Genomic DNA, 18108 nt, shown 5'->3' with positions numbered 1-18108 from the left:
GCTCAAACTTTTCATATGGGAAAAAAATTTTAATCTTACATAGCATCAATCCAAACGATTCTCTTCTCAAGGTAATCCACTGTCAGTCCATTAAGCCATCCGCCAGTCCCCAAAGCTTTGCAGATGGTCTTCCTTCCTGCTCCACTCATTGAAGCAGCCTCAATACGTGGGAAACTAGAATCCCAGTCTGTCCAAAAGAGAATTCTAACCAAAAGAAAGATTATAAATATTAACATTTTTCACAATTGGCATTTATAATTTTTGTTATGTATAACATTTCTTACTTATTAATTATTAAAATGATGATGCTCATTTCAATTGTAAATGTATACATATACACACATTAGTTGAGAGATTGCAGGGTTTCCATTGATGCTGCTTTTCCTGGAACTGTTCACTTCTTTGTCACTTTGTAATTCTCTTTCACTCTATCTATATTTCTGCTTAGTCTTCACTTTTTGCTCTCTTTTTTACCACACCACCCGTTTTCCCGCTGCATGGAGGCGAAGAAACACTTTAAAAAATGGTAGGTGCACCCCGTTTAAGGCGGGGCTCAATTTCGACCCCTGTATCTCTTTCTTTGTACCCCTGCATCTGACGTTTTTTGTCTCTCTTTTTCAGTTACTCTTTCTGTATGTCTATTCTTCCTGTTGCCTCTTCCATCTTTTTTATGCCCCTCAATCTCTCTATATGGCGCTCACACATATTCTTTCACTGATATGTTCAATTTCTATTTTTACGGTGCAGGACAAGTACTGGGTCAGAAGTGAGTGCTGTGACTGGACAAGAACAGATTGTCCAGGAAATGCCGTGACATTTGTAGGTAAGAGAAGAGTGACATAATTGGGAGACGGTAAAGGAGCTTATGGAGGTGGGTAATTTTGTCCCTCTGTCTAATGGTTGACTGCCTCCAGTATTTCATGTGCTCATTCACACTATCTTGGTAGCTGAACCAAAAGAGCAGCCAATAATGTTAAACTCTAATGTAGAATTTGCAACAAATCAACTGAAGGTATTTCCTAAAGTGATGACATTACAATCATTAATTCACTTGTCTAATATCAAGAGCATTGGCAAACTCACACAGCACACATACTGATTAAAAGAGAAATGAATATGGTTTTTAACTTTGTAATGTAATTTAATAGTTGGGTTAAAATAGTATAATAAAGTTTTCAAGCTTTACTCTCTTCACTCTCACAATTTGTGCTGTTATCTGATACAGTCAGTTACTCCCTTGTAAACACTCAAGAGCATCCACTCTTTGGCCCCAAGTTTCCACACGCGGTGAAAAAGGCGCACCTCAGAGCTGGGCGCCTGTTTTTTGCGCCGAAAACGGCGCCTGAAATAAAATGCGGTATTCTCGAGCTCCTTGGAGCTCGATGTCTGCTTGGCGTGGCGCACAGGGGGCGGAGCCTACCAACTCGGGCCGATTTTGTAAGTAGGAGGGGGTGGGAACAATTTAAATGAGGCTTCTTGGTGCCGGCAACCCTGCACGTGCGCGTTGGAGCGTTCGCGCATGCGCAGTCTGAAGTAAACATTGGCACTCGGCCATTTTTAAAACTGCTGCAGAAAAAGTGAAGATTTGTTTCTTGGACCCCTGCAAAGGCTTGTATTTTAATTTTCTTGATATTTTTGTGTGTGAGGGAGTGGTTTTAGCAGCACTGCTGAATAAATCACCTGCTGAAATCAGTGAGTTCAGCTTTTCACTGCTAAACTTGCAGAACTGGTGCCTGCAAATTAAGGACTGTGTGTTTGGAGAAATAAAAGTGCCAATTCAACTTTGCAATGGATCAACTTCCACCAAGAGCAAAGAATTTCTTGCATGAGGAAGCAAACCATTGCATAATATGTGGTGCACTCATTCTGCAAATTTAAATATAAAGATGTCGATGTGGCTGCCTCTCCCTGTCCAAATGGCCTCAGTCAGTCCCCCTCACAGCTCGAAGGCTGCTGCTGCTCCCGACCAGCCACTGACGCCGCTGCAATCCCATGGCCGAATGGCCTCAAGTCCGTCCGGGTGCTGCATCTTCGCGGAGAGTGAAGGCCTGCCTCAAGCACCGCAGCTCAGCTCGAAGGCTGCTTGCTGCCTGCCCCTGCCGTCGAGAGACACTGATGGCACACCCCTGCCTCAAGCACTGTAGCTCAGCTCGAAGGCTGCTTGCTGCCTGCCCCTGCCGTTGAGACACTGACACCACACCGCTGCCTGAAAGGCCTGCCTGAAGCACTTTCACACAGGTAGGAACATGGTTTATTTAATCTTTTCTTTGCTTATAAATTTTTGTTCAGGTTGGATTTATTTGTATAATATTTGTATAAGTATAACTAAGGATTGATTGTAGAATTTAATGACTTCCCTTCACCCCCCTCCCCCCGCACCTCGTTCCCTATGCCTAATTTGTAACCTGCGCCTGATTTTTTAAAGTGTAGACAAGGTTTTTTCAAGCGTACAAAAATCTTCACTTGCTCCATTCTAAGTTAGTTTGGAGTACGTTTTCACTGTGGAAACTTTCAAATCAGGCGTCAGTGGTCAGACACGCCTCCTTTTGAAAAGAAAATTCTGTTCCAAAGTGAAACAGTTTTACCTGACTAGAACTGCAGAAAACTAAATGTGGAGAATTCCAATTTCTAAGATACTCCGTTCTACACCAGTTGCTCCTAAAAATCAGGAGCAAATCATGTGGAAACTTGGGGCCATATTTATTGTTTTGTAGTCACTCCTAACCATCTATTCCCTATTAGTTTTTTCTTTCACAATGTGTTTACATTGAGGAGTAAATGAGACTTAGTAGTGATTGGGGACAAAGCTATATTTGGCCATAATTTGCAGCCCATACGGGTGTGTACGAGGTACGCATGCACCCATAGAGGCTGTGCAGGTTCAGGGATTTCGATGAAAAGCACATGCGCGAGAACCCGGAATTTACGATTTGTCAAGAATTTTATTGACAGATCCAATGCATCCCCGGGAAAAGGGCATTCGCGGGTGGAGAATTGCACTATTTGCCCAACCTTTGCCGAGCGAATGCCCGTGAAATTCTTACGGCTGGTAAAAACAGGCGTAAGAGTTTTAAAAAAACAGAATTTTTTTTAATGAATCATTTATACATTAAAAAAACCTGTCAAATAAGGTAAGTTTATTCTTAGCCCCTTTAAAACATGTAAAATTAATTTTCAAAAAATAAAAGTTTTGTTTTAAATATTTAATTAAATGCTGTTTTAATTCATTTTAAATATGTAATGTCTTTTTTTTAATTTATTTGAAGTGTAGATGCATTTTGGGGTATTCCCATTCATACTTATAGGGATTCCATGCATACAGAATCCCCAAAAGCATGAATGGGGATTCCCTTTGATTGGTTGGGCTGGCCCACATGATCCCAGGGGCACTTGAGAACCGCCTGCACACCTGGGATACGTGGGCCTCTACCCACGGGTACCCGGAGAGGCCCAGGACTGCTCGGACCACCAGGTACGTGGGCATTTTATTTGCGAATCGGAGGCATTTCCCCGCATGAAGCCCATGACCACAAATTCAGGGCCATTATTCTAGTATTATAGAGGTATTATGTGTGTGACTGAAAGGAACAGTTCACACAATGGTGCATTAGCCATTTACTTTTTGTTTGTTTTGTAACCATTGCTGAAAATGTTTGTCCTTCTGAAGCTTGGCTTCAACATTTCAAACCTGGAATTTATGCTCTCTCAGATGGTTTGGTTACAAAGCACTTCGATATTCGTTCCTTTTTATAGCATTATTTCACCAATCCATACCTGCAGGCTAGACAGATATAATGCCAGCTTTAGGGGAGTCCCACAGCACAGTAATCCATCAAGAGTGAATCCATCTGTGTGGATTGAGGGGCACTGCTTTATTTGCACGACCAGCTTTTAGCTACAAGCACGATAAATCCCAGGGGTGGTGCCAAAGGACTGGAGAATTGCAAATGTTACACTCTTGTTCAAAAAAGGGTGTGAGGATAAACCCAGCAACTGCAGACCAGTCAGTTTAACCTCGGTAGTGGGGAAGTTTTTAGAAACGATAATCCGGGACAAAATTAGCAGTCGCTTAGATAATGTGGATTAATTAAGGAAAGCCAACACAGATTGAAAAACTGCAAATATAATGCATCCATTTAAAAAAGGATGCAGACAAAAAGCAGGAAACTATAGACCAGTTAGCCTAACATCAGCGGTTGGGAAGATATTGGAGTCCATTATTAAAGAAGCAGGACATTTGGAAAAGCAAAATTCGGTCAGGCAGAGTCAACATGGATTTATGAAGGGGAAAGTCATGTTTGACAAATTTGCCAGAATTCTTTGAGGATGTGACGAACAGGGTGGATAAAGGGAAACCAGTGGATGTTGTGTATTTGGACTTCCAGAAGGCATTTGACAAGGTGCCACATAAAAGGTTACTGCACAAGATAAAAGATCATGGGGTTGGGTAATATATTAGCATGGATAGAGGATTGGCTAACGAACAGAAAACAGAGAGTAGGGATAAATGGTTCATTCTTGGGTTGGCAATCAGTAACCAGTGGGGTGCCGCAGGGATCAGTGCGGGGACCCCAACTATTTACAATCTATATTAATGACTTGGAGGAAGGGACTGAGTGTAATGTAGCCAAGTTTTCTGATGATACAAAGATGGGAGGAAAAGCAATGTGTGAGGAGGGCACACACAATCAGCAAAAGGACATAGACAGGCTAAGTGAGTGGGCAAAAATTTGGCAAATGGAGTATAATGTTGGAAAATGTGAGGTCATGCATTTTGGCAGAAAAAAATCAAAGAGCAAGTTATTTTTTAAATGGAGAAAGATTGCAAAGTGCTGCAATACAGTGGGGCCTGGGGGTACTTGTGCATGAAACACAAAAGGTTAGTATGCAGGTACAGCAAGTGATCAGGAAGGCCAATGGAATTTTGGCCTTTATTGCAAAGGGATGGAGTATAAAAGCAGGGAAGTCTTGCTGCAGTTGTACAGGGTATTGGTGAGGCCACACCTGGAATACTGCGTGCAGTTTTGGTTTCCATATTTATGAAAGGTTATACTTGCTTTGGAGGCAGTTCAGCGAAGGTTCACAAGGATGATTCCAGAGATGAGTGGGTTGACAAATGAGGAAAGGTTGAGTAGGTTGGGCCTCCACTCATTGAAATTCAGAAGAATGAGAGGTGATCTTATAGAAACGTATAAGATTATGAGGGGGCTTGACAAGGTAGATGCAGAGAGGATGTTTCCACTGATAGGGGAGATTAGAACTAGAGGGCATGATCTTAGAATAAGAGGCTACCCATTTAAAACTGAGATGAGGAGAAATTTCTTCTCTCAGAGGGTTGTGGATCTGTGGAATTTGCTGCCTCAGAGAGCCTTCGAAGCTGGGACATTGATTAAATTTAAGACAGAAATAGACAGTTTCTTCAATGATAAGGGAATAAGGGGTTATGGAGAGCAGGCAGGGAAGTGGACCTGAGTCCATGATCAGATCAGCCATGATGGTATTAAATGGCGGAGCAGGCTCGAGGGGCCATATGGCCTTCTCCTGCTCCTATTTCTTATGTTCTTATGTTCTTATGTAGATTTGTCAAAGGTAAAACGAATTTGATAGAGATTTTTGATGAGGTAACAGAGAGGGTTGATGAGAACAATACAGTTGATGTGGTGTATATGGACTTCCAAAAGGTCTTTAATAATGTGCCACATAATAGGCTTGCCAGAAAAGTTGAAGCCCATGGAATAGAAGAGATAGTGGCAGCATGACTACAAAATTGGCTAATGGTCAGGAAACAGAGAGCAGTGGTGAACGGTTGTTTTACAGACTGGAGGAAGGTACAGTGGTTTTCCCCAGGTGTCAGTACTAGGACCACTGCTTTTCTTGATATATATGATATATACTTAGACTTGATATATACTTAGACTTGGGTGCACAGGGCACAATTTCAAAATTTGCAGATGACACAAAACTTGAAAGTATAATGAACAGTCAGGATAATAGTGATAGACTTCAGGAGGACATAGACAGGCTGGTGGAATGGGTGGACACATGGCAGATAAAATTCAATACAGAAAAGTGCAAAGTGATACATTTTGGTAGGAAGAATGAAAAACGGCAATAAAAACTAAAGGGTACAATTCTAAATGGGGTGAATGAACAGAGAGAACTGAGGGCAAATATGTACAAATTGTTGAAGGTGGCAGGGCAGGTTGAGCGGTTAACAAAGCATATGAGAACCTGGGCTTCATAAATAGAGGCATAAAGTACAAAAGCAAAGAAGTTATGATGAACCTTTATAAAACACTGGTTCGGCCTCAACCAAAGCACACTGCCTTTAAACTTGGAGTACTGACCAAATTTACATTGGCACTCAGAGGTGAAAATAGATCAGCAGAATTCATGTCCCATTAACACTATAAACAAATGTGGTTTAGTTTTAGATCATCTTGACCTTCTATGAACTGCTTGTTTCTAATACATTAAAAACTTTTATCTTTCCTCTTTTTAGTGGTGTACAAATCCCTTCTCATCCTCCTTGATCTCATTACAGGTTTAGCAATCAACCATTCCATCCTCTTATGCCATCTATGCACCACTTAAGTGACACTGACAAGCCTGACTCTACGCTTAGCCATCCCAGTAAAGCCAGAACATCGTGTACAATGGCTGTGCCCCAGCACAATCACTTCAGGTGTGCCCCAATGCTCTATCGCTGACCCCTCATTTTCCTTGTTTACATGCTGCCCTTTGGAGAAGTCATTCATAGGAATTATACTGATGACACCCAAATCCATCTCTCTGCCACTTTACTCTGCGGCTACTACTGTGTTTCTATGAGGAAAATCTCCAACTCAACATTAGCAAGACCTAAGCTGTTCTATTTGGCTCTCATTATGCATTATTCACCTTACCACTTGTCTGTACCTTCATTTGTCTGACCCTCACACTCTGGAATGCCCCCCATCAACCTCTCAAACTCTGCCATCAACCTCTCATCCTTAAAAAGCCTCCTCAAACTTACATCTTTGACAATGCGTTTACTCACATCTTTAGTTCTTCTCCCACCACTGCTCATATAATTTTAATAAAGTAAAGGTGCTTTAAGTGCAAGTTGTTATATCTTTCAATGTTTGCCTTATCTTTCTTTTAATTTGTTTTTGGTTCCTGCCATAAATTCTGTTTCCTAGACACTTACTACATCCCTCTACCTAACATCTGTCTGAGGCTGAACCACACTGTTCACAACCTCGGTGTCATATTTGACCCTGAAATGAGCTTTCGACCACATATCCGCAGCATAACTAAGACCACCTATTTTCACTTCCGTAACATCGCCCGTCTCCGATCCTGTGTCAGCTCATCTGATGCAGAAACCCTCATCCATGCCTTTGTTACCTCTAGGTTTGACTATTCCAATGCACTCCTGACTGGCCTCCCACGTTCTACCCTATGTAAACTTGAGGTCATCAACAACTCGGCTGCTCATGTCCAAACTCGCACCAAGTCCTGTTCACCCATCACCCCTCTGCTCGCTCACCTACATTGGCTACCGGTTAAGCCTCAATGTCAATATTCTCATCCTTGTTCTCAAATCCCTCCATGGCCTCGCCCCTCCCTGTCTCTATAATCTCCTTCAACTCCACAAGCCCCCGAGATGCCTGCGCTCCTCTAATTGTGTCCTCTTGGGCATCCCTGATTATAAGCGCTCAACCATTGGTGGCCATGCCTTCTGTTGCCTCGGTCCTAAGCTCTGGAATTCGCTGCCTAAACTTCCCCGCCTCACTACCTCTCTTTCCTCCTTCAAGATGCTCTTTAAAACCTACCTCTTTGACCAAGCTTTTGTTCACCTGCCCGAATGTCTCTTTATGTGGCTTGCTGTCAAATTTTTGGTCTCATAATACTCCTGTGAAGTGCCTTGGTACGTTTCCCTACATTAAAGACGCTGTATAAATACGTTGTTGTTTTCTCCTCTACAACGCTCCTTAAAACCTACCTCTTTGATCAAGCTTTTAGTCACCTGCCCTAATTGCTCCTGATCCGTATGTGACTCGGTGTCAAATTTTTGTCTATAATACTCCTATTAAGCGCCTTGGGATATTTTACGACACTAAAGACACTATATAAATACAAGTTTTGTTAATATCAAGTTAGATCATAGCTTGTTAAATATAAACACTTAGGGGGAGAAATTCAACATGTTAATGCCCCTAGTTAGCGCCTGGCAGCACGCTAACAAGGCCGCTCAGGCAATAGCAGCGTAGCAGGGCAAATGCTACACCACATGCCAAATTCTATGCCCCTTAGTGTAGAAGACAACATTATTGCCTTGGCACCTCTCGCCATGCAAACGTCAGTGAGCGAGGAGCTCGCTGGGTGCCCGATCTACAAACTTCAGTAGTGCGCCCACCTTACCGCCTTGCACCGACAGCGCCAGGGAGTGGAGGCTGGCAGGTGGCAAGGCGCTACTTCAAAGGATACTCCCCAGCAGTCAAGGAACTTACGTCAGTTTTGAGTGGCAGAGAGTGCAGGATGTATCTGCAGCTAAATAAAGGCTGCTTAGTCCCCGGAGTGTTGCAAGCCATCAAATGTCTTTGCATTTCATCCCACAGTATATCGCCATTCTACCTCCCCAAATCATTGGGGATTGGTGTGTGGACTCCAGTGCCCCTCCCCTTTAATGGTTGAAAGGCACCTTTGCCAATGACAATACCTCATATTCGTTATCGCTTGGAGCCTAACACCGATGCCATTAGTGCCTGAGTTAGCATCCCCTGCATTCTTTTAGTGCTGAGACTGAATTTAGTGGGCAGTGAGATTGATTAGTGCCTGGCGGTAAACTTCCAACTTCTCAAAAGTTAACGCCCCAACTCGGGCCGATACCGAATTTATAGCCCTTAGAACCTACCCAAACATTTGAAAATAATGAAAACTCTTCAGGAAACGAACAAAATTGTAAAAGTTTTTCTTTACAAAATAAAAATCTGTGAATAATAGTTAATACATTACTTGTAACTATTGTATACAAGGGTCGATGTTAATGGTTTAAAATCATGGGGACTATGCCTGCAATTTCCTAATATTTACCTCAGCTCTGATGGGAGAACAACTTTTTAAACTTTGCTCCATAATCTTGACATTTTGGCCATGTGGTTGTTAGTGATGAAGATTAGCCATGTGGTTAATAGTGAGGAAGAAATCTGAAGACTGCAGGAAGATGTTGTTAAATATTAATGCTTGGGGAGTCACCAGACACCAGAGGGCGCTACGGTCGGAGGTCATCAGGCTATACACATGTGGCATGTGTGCTTGGTCCCCTGTATATAAGCTGGGTGTCTCTTGGGCTGGAATAAAATTGGATCAGGTTGTATCTGAGTGAGCTTACAGTAACCAGACTTTTGAATCATTACAATTTGCGATGAGGAAATTTAAGAATCTTCGCATGCACAATGGGCACTGTTGGAATCCTGGAGAGATTTGTGGAGGGCAAGGATTGGGCAGATTTTATTGACCGGCTAGATCAATATTTTGTGGCCAATGGCATGGTGGCAGAGGCCTACACAGTTAAGCGCAGGGCAGTTCTCCTCACCGTTTGTGGTCCGAAAATTTACAGCCTCATGAAGAATCTTCTCTCGCCTGTACGTCCGGTATGAGGAATTGTGTACGTTGGTGGGTAACCATCTGAAGCCAAAAGAAGGGATCATCATATCATGCTACCGTTTCTACATGCATGTTCGTGCTGAGGACCAGGACATGTCGGGATTTGTCACCGACCTGCAACGTCTTGCTGAGCCGTGTAAGTTTGGGAACATGCTGGAAGACATGCTGTGTGATGTCTTCGTGATAGGTATCAGCCATGATGCGATCCTCAGGAAGCTGTTGGCTGCAGAGATGCTGGATTTGAAAAAGGCCGTCGCGACTGCCGAGGCATGCATGACGATGGATGATAATTTGAGGCAGATATTATCGACGAGTCGGAGTTCCACGGCAAGTACTGTAAACAAGATGGTATCGTCTTCGGGCAGAGCTGCTTACGCGAAACCTGCTGCTGCTCAACTGGTTCGATCCAGATTTCATCCTATTGGCATTGTGGGGGTAATCATTGGCCTCATCAGTGTTGGTTTAGACAATACTCATGCAATGGATGTTCGAAAGTGGGGCATCTTCACAGGAAGTGTCCACAATGGAGCAAGCATGATGCAGCTCACCACTTGGTTGGTGAGGACCGGTTCAGTGATGGCCCGGATACGCAACCCGAGGAGGAAGTGAATGAACTGTATTCATTCCTGAGCAAAAGCCAGCCAATAGTCGTTAATGTGAAGCTGAATGGCGTGCCTGTTTCAATGGGGCTGGACACTGGTGCGAGCCAGTCGATAATGAGCCAAACAACATTCGACAAGCTGTGGTACACTAAGGCTGTGAAACTGAAGCTGAGTCCAGTCAATGCCAGGTTGCGTACTTAGACTAAGGAACTCATACCGGTGCTCAGCAGTGCAGCAATCGAGTGTCATATGATGGTGTGGCTCATGAGCTACCATTATGGATCGTCCCAGATAATGGTCCAACGCTGTTCGGCAGGAATTGGCTTGAGAAAATCAAGCTGAACTAGAATGATGTCAAGATGTTGTCCTCGGTGGATGATACTTCGTGTGCTCAAGTATTGAAAAAGTTTCCTTCTTTGTTTGAACCGGGCATTGGTCATTTTACGGAAGCCAAGGTGCAGATTCACCTGGACTCCAATGCAAGGCCTGTTTATCACAAAGCTCGGTCTGTTCCGTACATGATGAGGGAGAAGGTTGAAATTGAGCTTGACCGACTCCAGCCTGAAGGGACCATATCACCGGTCGAGTTTAATGATTGAGCTGGTCCCATTGTTCCTGTGTTGAAGAGTGATGGCATTGTCAGGATTTGTGGAGACTACAAGGTTACGATTAACCAATTTTCGAAACAGGATCAGTGTCCGTTATCGAGGGCTGATGACCTGTTCGTCATGCTTGCTGGTGCAAAGTCGTTCACGAAACTGGATCTGACGTCGGCCTATATGACCCAGGAGCTTGTCACTGCTTTGAAGAAACTCACCTGCATCAACACATATAAAAGGACTGTTTGTTTACAACAGGTGTCCTTTTGGGATTCGTTCAGCTGCAGCCATATTTCAGAGGAATATGGAGAGTTTACTGAAGTCCGTTCCTAGAACTGTCTTGTTTCAAGATGACATTCTGGTCACAGGGCGCAACACTGATGAACATCTGAACAATCTTGAAGAAGTCCTACAGCATCTGGACAAAATGGGACTTAGGCTGAAACACTTGAAGTGTGTATTCATGGCACCTGAAGTCGAATTCCTCGGGAGGAAGATTGCTGCTGATGGCAATAGGTCCACTGATTCAAAAACCAAGGCCATCAAAAATGCACCCAGGCCTCAGAATGTGACAGAGCTATTTGTTCCTTGGGCTACTCAATTGCTTTGGTAATTTCTTGCCCAGATTGAGCACTTCACTAGAGCCACTGCATGTGTTACTAAGAAAAGGCGACAACTGGGTCTGGGGTGTGTCTCAAGATAGAACCTTTGAGAAAGATAAGAATCTGCTCTGTTCAAACAAGTTATTTGTTCATTATGATCCATATAAGTGTCTTGTATTGGCCTGTAATGCTTCATCATATGGGGTTGGCTGCGTATTCCAACAAGCAAATGAATCGGGCAAGCTACAACCTGTTGTGTATGCTTCGAGAAGTCTGTCTAAAGTAGAAAGAGCATACAGTAGGGGAGAGAAAGAAGCTTTGGCCTGTGTGTATGGGGTAAAAAAAATGCACCGGTCTTCGTTTTGATCGAGAAACGGATCACAAAGCCACTCATTTCATTGTTTGTGGGACACAAAGGTATTAATACCAATGCATCGTCCTGCATTTAAAGGTGGGCGCTGACATTGTCTGCCTATGATTACGTCATCCGTCATAGATCTAGCACCGATAATTGTGCCGATGCATTGAGACGTCTGTCTTTTCCCACACCGGAGGTGGAGATGCCACAACCTGCAGATCTACTGTTAGCAATGGATGCTTTTGAGAGTGAAGGAACCCCTGCCACTGCTCAACAAGTGAGGATCTGAACGAGCCATGATCCTACTTTATCGGTTGTGAAACGGTGTGTACGGGAGTTCGGGAGGCTCGGAGAGTTCGGGAGTGTCCATGTTCAGGAGAGTCCGAGAATGGAAGTCCGTGAGTTCAGGATGCCAGGAGTCCGAGGAGCAAGAGGGCCGGAGGTAGGCGAGGAATTCACTTGACGAGGATCGGAGAGTCGGAGGAGCGGGCAGTATAAAAAGATCGGGGGACGGAGGAGCGGAGGAGGTTGGGAGCAGCGAGGCCCATAAAAGGAGGCCCAGCAGTCGGAGGTGGTTGCAGGGGCAGAAAGTAAAAAGAAATCGAAGTGCGACGTCACAGCCAAGAGGATAAGTGATTAGCTGGTGGATTAGTGAGTATTTAATCTTTTTCTTTTGCTTATTTTTTGATCAGTAAGAAAAATTTGGTGTTGTTATCACTTAGGTTAATTTAAAGGTTCAGCCATGGCAGGAGAGCCCAGACCCATGTGATGCTCCTCCTGTACTATGTGGGAAATCAGGGATGCCACCAGTGTCCCGAACGACTACATGTGTGGGAAGTGTATCCAGCTGCAGCTCCTGACAGACCGCACTGCGGCACTGGAGCTGCGCATAGACTCACTCTGGCGGATCCGCAATGATGAGGATGTTGTGAATAGCATGTTTAGTGAGTTGGTCACACCACAGGTAAAGGTGACACAGCCAGATAGGGAATGGGTGACCATCAGGGCGACCAATGGAAGGAAGGTCCCCTGCGGTCATCCCCCTGCAAAATAGATACACCGCTTTGGTTACTGTTGAGGGAGATGACTCATCAGGGGAGGGCAGCAGCGGCCAAGTTCATGGCACCAGCGGTGACTCCGCTGCACAGGAGGGCAGGAAAAAGAGTGGGAGAGCGACAGTGATAGGGGATTCTATTGTAAGGGGAATAGATAGGCGTTTCAGCGGCTGCAAACGAGACTCCAGGATGGTATGTTGCCTCGCTGGTGCAAGGGTCAAGGATGTCTCGAAGCGGCTGCAGGACATTCTGAAAAGGGAGGATGAACAGTCAGTTGTTGTGGTGCAAATAGGTACCAACGGTACAAGTAAAAAATGTGATGAGGTCCTACGAGATGAATGTAGGGAGCTAGGAGCTAAACTAAAAAGTAGGACCTCAAAAGTAGTCATCTCAGGATTGCTCGCAGTGCCACGTGCTAGTCAGAGTAGGAATCGCAGGACAGCCCAGATGAATACGTGGCTTGAGGAGTGGTGCAGCAGGGAGGGATTCAAATTCCTGGGACATTGGAACCAGTTCTGAGGGAGGTGGGACCAGTACAAACCAGATGGTCTGCACCTGGGTAGGACTGGAACTAATGTCCTAGGGGTTGTGTTTGCTAGTGCTGTTGGGGAAGAGTTAAACTAACATGGCAGGGGGATGGGAACCTATGCAGGGAGACAGAGGGAAATAAAATGGAGGCAGAAGCAAAAGATAGAAAGGAGAATAGTAAAAGTGGAGGACAGAGAAACCCAAGGCAAAAAACAAAAAGGGCCACGTTACAGAAAAATTCTAAAGGGGCAAAGTGTGTTAAAAAGACAAGCCTGAAGGCTCTGTGCCTCAATGCGAGGAGTATTTGGAAAAAGGTGGACGAATTAACTGCGCAGACAGCAGTTAACGGATATGATGTAATAGGCATCATGGAGACATGGCTCCAGGGTGACCAAGGCTGGGAACTCAACATCCAGGGCTATTCAACATTTAGGAAGCATAGGTAGAGAGGAAAAGAGGTGGGGTGGCGTTGCTGGTTAAAGAGGAAATTAATGCAATAGTAAGGAGGAACATTAGCTTGGGTGATGTGGAATCGGTATGTGTGGAGCTACGGAATACCAAAGGGCAGAAAACGCTAGTGGGAGTTGTGTACAGACCATTAAACAGTAGTAGTGAGGTTGGGGACAGCATCAAACAAGAAATAAGGGATGTATGCAATAAAAGTACAGCAGTTATCATGGGCGACTTTAATCTACATATTGATTGGGCTAACCAAACTGGTAGCAATGCGGTCGAGGAGGATTTCCTAGAGTTTATTAGGGATGGTTTTCTAGACCAATATGTCGAGGAACCAACCAGGAAGCTGGCCATCCTAGACTGGGTGATGTGTAATGAGAAGGGACTAATTAGCAATCTTGTTGTGCAAGGCCCCTTGGGGAAGAGTGACCATAATATGGTAGAATTCTTCATTAAGATGGAGAGTGACACAGTTAATTCAGAGTCTAGGGTCCTGAACTTAAAGAAAGGAAATGTCGATGGTATGCGATGTGAATTGGCTAGTACAAACTGGAAAATGATATTTAAAGGGTTGACGGTGTTTAGGCAATGGCAAACATTTAAAGATCACATGGATGAACTTCAACAATTGTACATCCCTGTCTGGAGTAAAAATAAAACGGGGAAGGTGGCTCAACCATGGCTAACAAGGGAAATTAAGGATCGTGTTAAAACCAAGGAAGAGGCATATAAATTGGCTAGAAAAAGTAACATACCTGAGGACTGGGAGAAATTTAGAATTCAACAGAGGAGGACTAAGGGTTTAATAGACAGGAGGAAAATAGAGTACGAGAGGAAGCTTGCAGGGAACATAAAAACTGACTGCAAAAGCCTCTACAAATATGTGAAGAGAAAAAGATTAGTGAAGGCAAATGTAGGTCCCTTGCAGTCAGATTCAGGTGAATTTATAATGGGGAACAAAGAAATGGCAGACCAATTGAACAAATACTTCGGTTCTGTCTTCACGAAGGAAGACACAAATAACATTCCGAATGTACTCGGGGCCAGTGGGTCGAGTGAGATGGAGGAACTGAAGGATATCCTTATTAGATGGGAAATTGTGTTTGGGAAATTGATGGGATTGAAGGCTGTAAATCCGCGGAGGAAGTGGCCCTAGAAATAGTGGATGCATTGGTGATCATTTTCCAACAGTCTATCGACTCTGGATCCGTTCCTATGGACTGGAGGGTAGCTAATGTAACATCACTTTTTAAGAAAGGAGGGAGAGAGAAAACGGGTAATTATAGACCGGTTAGCCTGACATCAGTAGTGCGGAAAATGTTGGAATCAATCATTAAGGATGAAATAGCAGCTCATTTGGAAAGCAGTGACAGGATCGGTCCAAGTCAGCATGGATTTATGAAAGGGAAATCATGCTTGATGAATCTTCTGGAATTTTTTGAGGATGTAACTAGCAGAGTGGACAAGGGAGAACCAGTGGATGTGGTGTATTTGGACTTTCAAAAGGCTTTTGACAAGGTCCCGCACAAGAGAAAGAGAAAAAAAGTGTGCAAAATCAAAGTGAATGGTAATGGGGGTAATGTACTGACATGGATAAGAATTGGTTGGCAGACAGGAAGCAGAGAGTCGTGATAAACGGGTCCTTTTCAGGATTGCAGGCAGTGACTAGTGGAGTACCGATGGGCTCAGTGCTTTGATCCCAGCAGTTTACAATATACTTTAACGATTTGGATGAAGGAATTGAGTGCAATATCTCCAAGTTTGCAGATGACACGAAACTGGGTGGCGGTGTGAGCTGTGAGGGGGACGCTACGAGGCTGCAGGGTGACTTGGACAGGTTAGCTGAGTGGGCAAATGCATGGCAGATGCAGTATAATGTGGATAAATGTGAGGTTATCCATTGTGGGGGCAAAAACACAAAGGCAGAATATTATCTGAATGGCGGAAGATTAGGAAAAGGGGAGGTGCAAGAGACCTGGGTGTCGTGGTTCATCAGTCATTGAAGGTTGGCAAGCAGGCGGTGAAGAAGGCAAATGGTAAGTTGACCTTCATAGCTCGGGGATTTGAGTATAGGAGCAGGGAGGTCTTACTGCAGTTGTACAGGGCCTTAGTGAGGCCTCACCTGGAATATTGTGTTCAGTTTTGGTCTCCTAATCTGAGGAAGGACGTTCTTGCTATTGAGGGAGTGCAGCGAAGGTTCACCAGACTAATTCCAGGAATGGCTGAACTGTCATATGAGGAGAGACTGGATCAACTGGGCCTTTATTCACTGGAGTTTAGAAGGATGAGAGGGGATCTCATAGAAACATATAGGATTCTGACGGGATTGGACAGGTTAGATGCGGGAAGAATGTTCCTAATGTTGGGGAAGTCCAGAACCAGGGGATATAGTCTTAGGATAAGGAGTAGGCCATTTAGGACTGAGATAAGGAGAAACTTCTTCACTCAGAGAGTTGTTAAAGGAAATAAAGGAGAGTATCAAGGAAATAAAGGAGAGTATCAAATTAAAAACCAATGCGTATAAGGTGACCAAGGTTAGTGGGAAACTAGCAGATTGGGAAAATTTTAAACAACAGCAAAGAATGACTAAGAAAGCAATAAAGAAAGGAAAGATAGATTACGAAAGTAAACTTGCGCAAAATATAAAAACAGATAGTAAAAGCTTTTACCGATATATAAAACGGAAAAGAGTGACTAAAGTAAATGTGGTCCCTTAGAAGATGAGAAGGGGGATTTAATAATGGGAAATGTGGAAATGGCTGAGACCTTAAACAATTATTTTGCTTCGGTCTTCACAGTGGAAGACACAAAAACCATACCAAAAATTGCTGGTCACGGGTATGTGGGAAGGGAGGACCTTGAGATAATCACTATCACTAGGGGGGTAGTGCTGGACAGGCTAATGGGACTCAAGGTAGACAAGTGCCCGGGTCCTGATGAAATGCATCCCAGGGTATTAAAAGAGATGGCGGAAGTTATGGCAGATGCATTCGTTATAATCTACCAAAATTCTCTGGACTCTGGGGAGATACCAGCGGATTGGAAAGCAGCTAATGTAATGCCTCTGTTTAAAAAAGGGGGCAGACAAAAGGCAGGTAACTATAGGCCAGTTAGTTTAACATCAGTAGTGGGGAAAATGCCTGATGCTATCATTAAGGAAGAAATAGCGGGACATCTAGATAGGAATAGTGCAATCAAGCAGGCGCAACATGGATTCATGAAGGGGAAATCATGTTTAACTAATTTACTGGAATTCTTTGAGGATATAACGAGCATGGTGGATAGAGGTGTACCGATGGATGTGGTGTATTTAGATTTCCAAAAGGCATTCGATAAGGTGCCACACAAAAGGTTACTGCAGAAGATAGAGGTACGCGGAGTCAGAGGAAATGTATTAGCATGGATAGAGAATTGGCTGGCGAACAGAAAGCAGAGAGTCGGGATAAATGGGTCCTTTTCCGGTTGGAAATCGGTGGTTAGTGGTGTGCCACAGGGATCGGTGCTGGGACCACAACTGTTTACAATATACATAGATGACCTGGAAGAGGGGACAGAGTGTAGTGTAACAAAATTTGCAGATGACACAAAGATTACTGGGAAAGCGGGTTGTGTAGAGGACTCAGAGAGGCTGCAAAGAGATTTTGATACTTTAAGCGAATGGGCTAAGGTTTGGCAGATGGAATACAATGTTGGAAAATGTGAGGTCATCCACCTTGGAAAAAAAAACAGTAAAAGGGAATATTATTTGAATGGGGAGAAATTACAACATGCTGCGGTGCAGAGGGACCTGGGGGTCCTTGTGCATGAATCCCAAAAAGTTAGTTTGCAGGTGCAGCAGGTAATCAGGAAGGCGAATGGAATGTTGGCCTTCATTGCGAGAGGGATGGAGTACAAAAGCAGGGAGGTCCTGCTGCAACTGTATCGGGTATTGGTGAGGCCACACCTGGAGTACTGCATGCAGTTTTGGTCACCTTACTTCAGGAAGGATATACTAGCTTTGGAGGGGTTACAGAGACGATTCACTCAGCTGATTCCAGAGATGAGGGGGTTACCTTATGATGATAGATTGAGTAGACTGGGTCTTTACTCATTGGAGTTCAGAAGGATGAGGGGTGATCTTATAGAAACATTTAAAATAATGAAAGGGATCGACAAGATAGAGGCAGAGAGGTTGTTTCCATTGGTCGGGGAGACTAGAACTAGGGGGCACAGCCTCAAAATACGGGGGAGCCAATTTCAAACTGAGTTGAGAAGGAA

The 18108-nt window shown here is 44.0% G+C and overlaps 1 protein-coding gene across 1 annotated transcript in view; it reads right to left on the bottom strand.

Annotated features, from left to right (window-relative positions):
• LOC139253819 (low-density lipoprotein receptor-related protein 1-like) overlaps positions 1-18108 on the bottom strand; it is a 2398725-nt gene that overhangs the window by 1016392 nt on the left and 1364225 nt on the right. Inside the window, exon 27 of the mRNA XM_070873585.1 lies at positions 40-204. Within this exon, the coding sequence (XP_070729686.1) occupies positions 40-204 (165 nt within the window). The remainder of the gene's footprint in view (positions 1-39; positions 205-18108) is intronic.

The sequence above is a fragment of the Pristiophorus japonicus genome, chromosome 3 (genome assembly GCF_044704955.1).
Source record: "Pristiophorus japonicus isolate sPriJap1 chromosome 3, sPriJap1.hap1, whole genome shotgun sequence".
Classification (NCBI taxonomy): domain Eukaryota; kingdom Metazoa; phylum Chordata; class Chondrichthyes; family Pristiophoridae; genus Pristiophorus; species Pristiophorus japonicus.
This window is presented reverse-complemented; position numbering and strand designations above follow the sequence as displayed.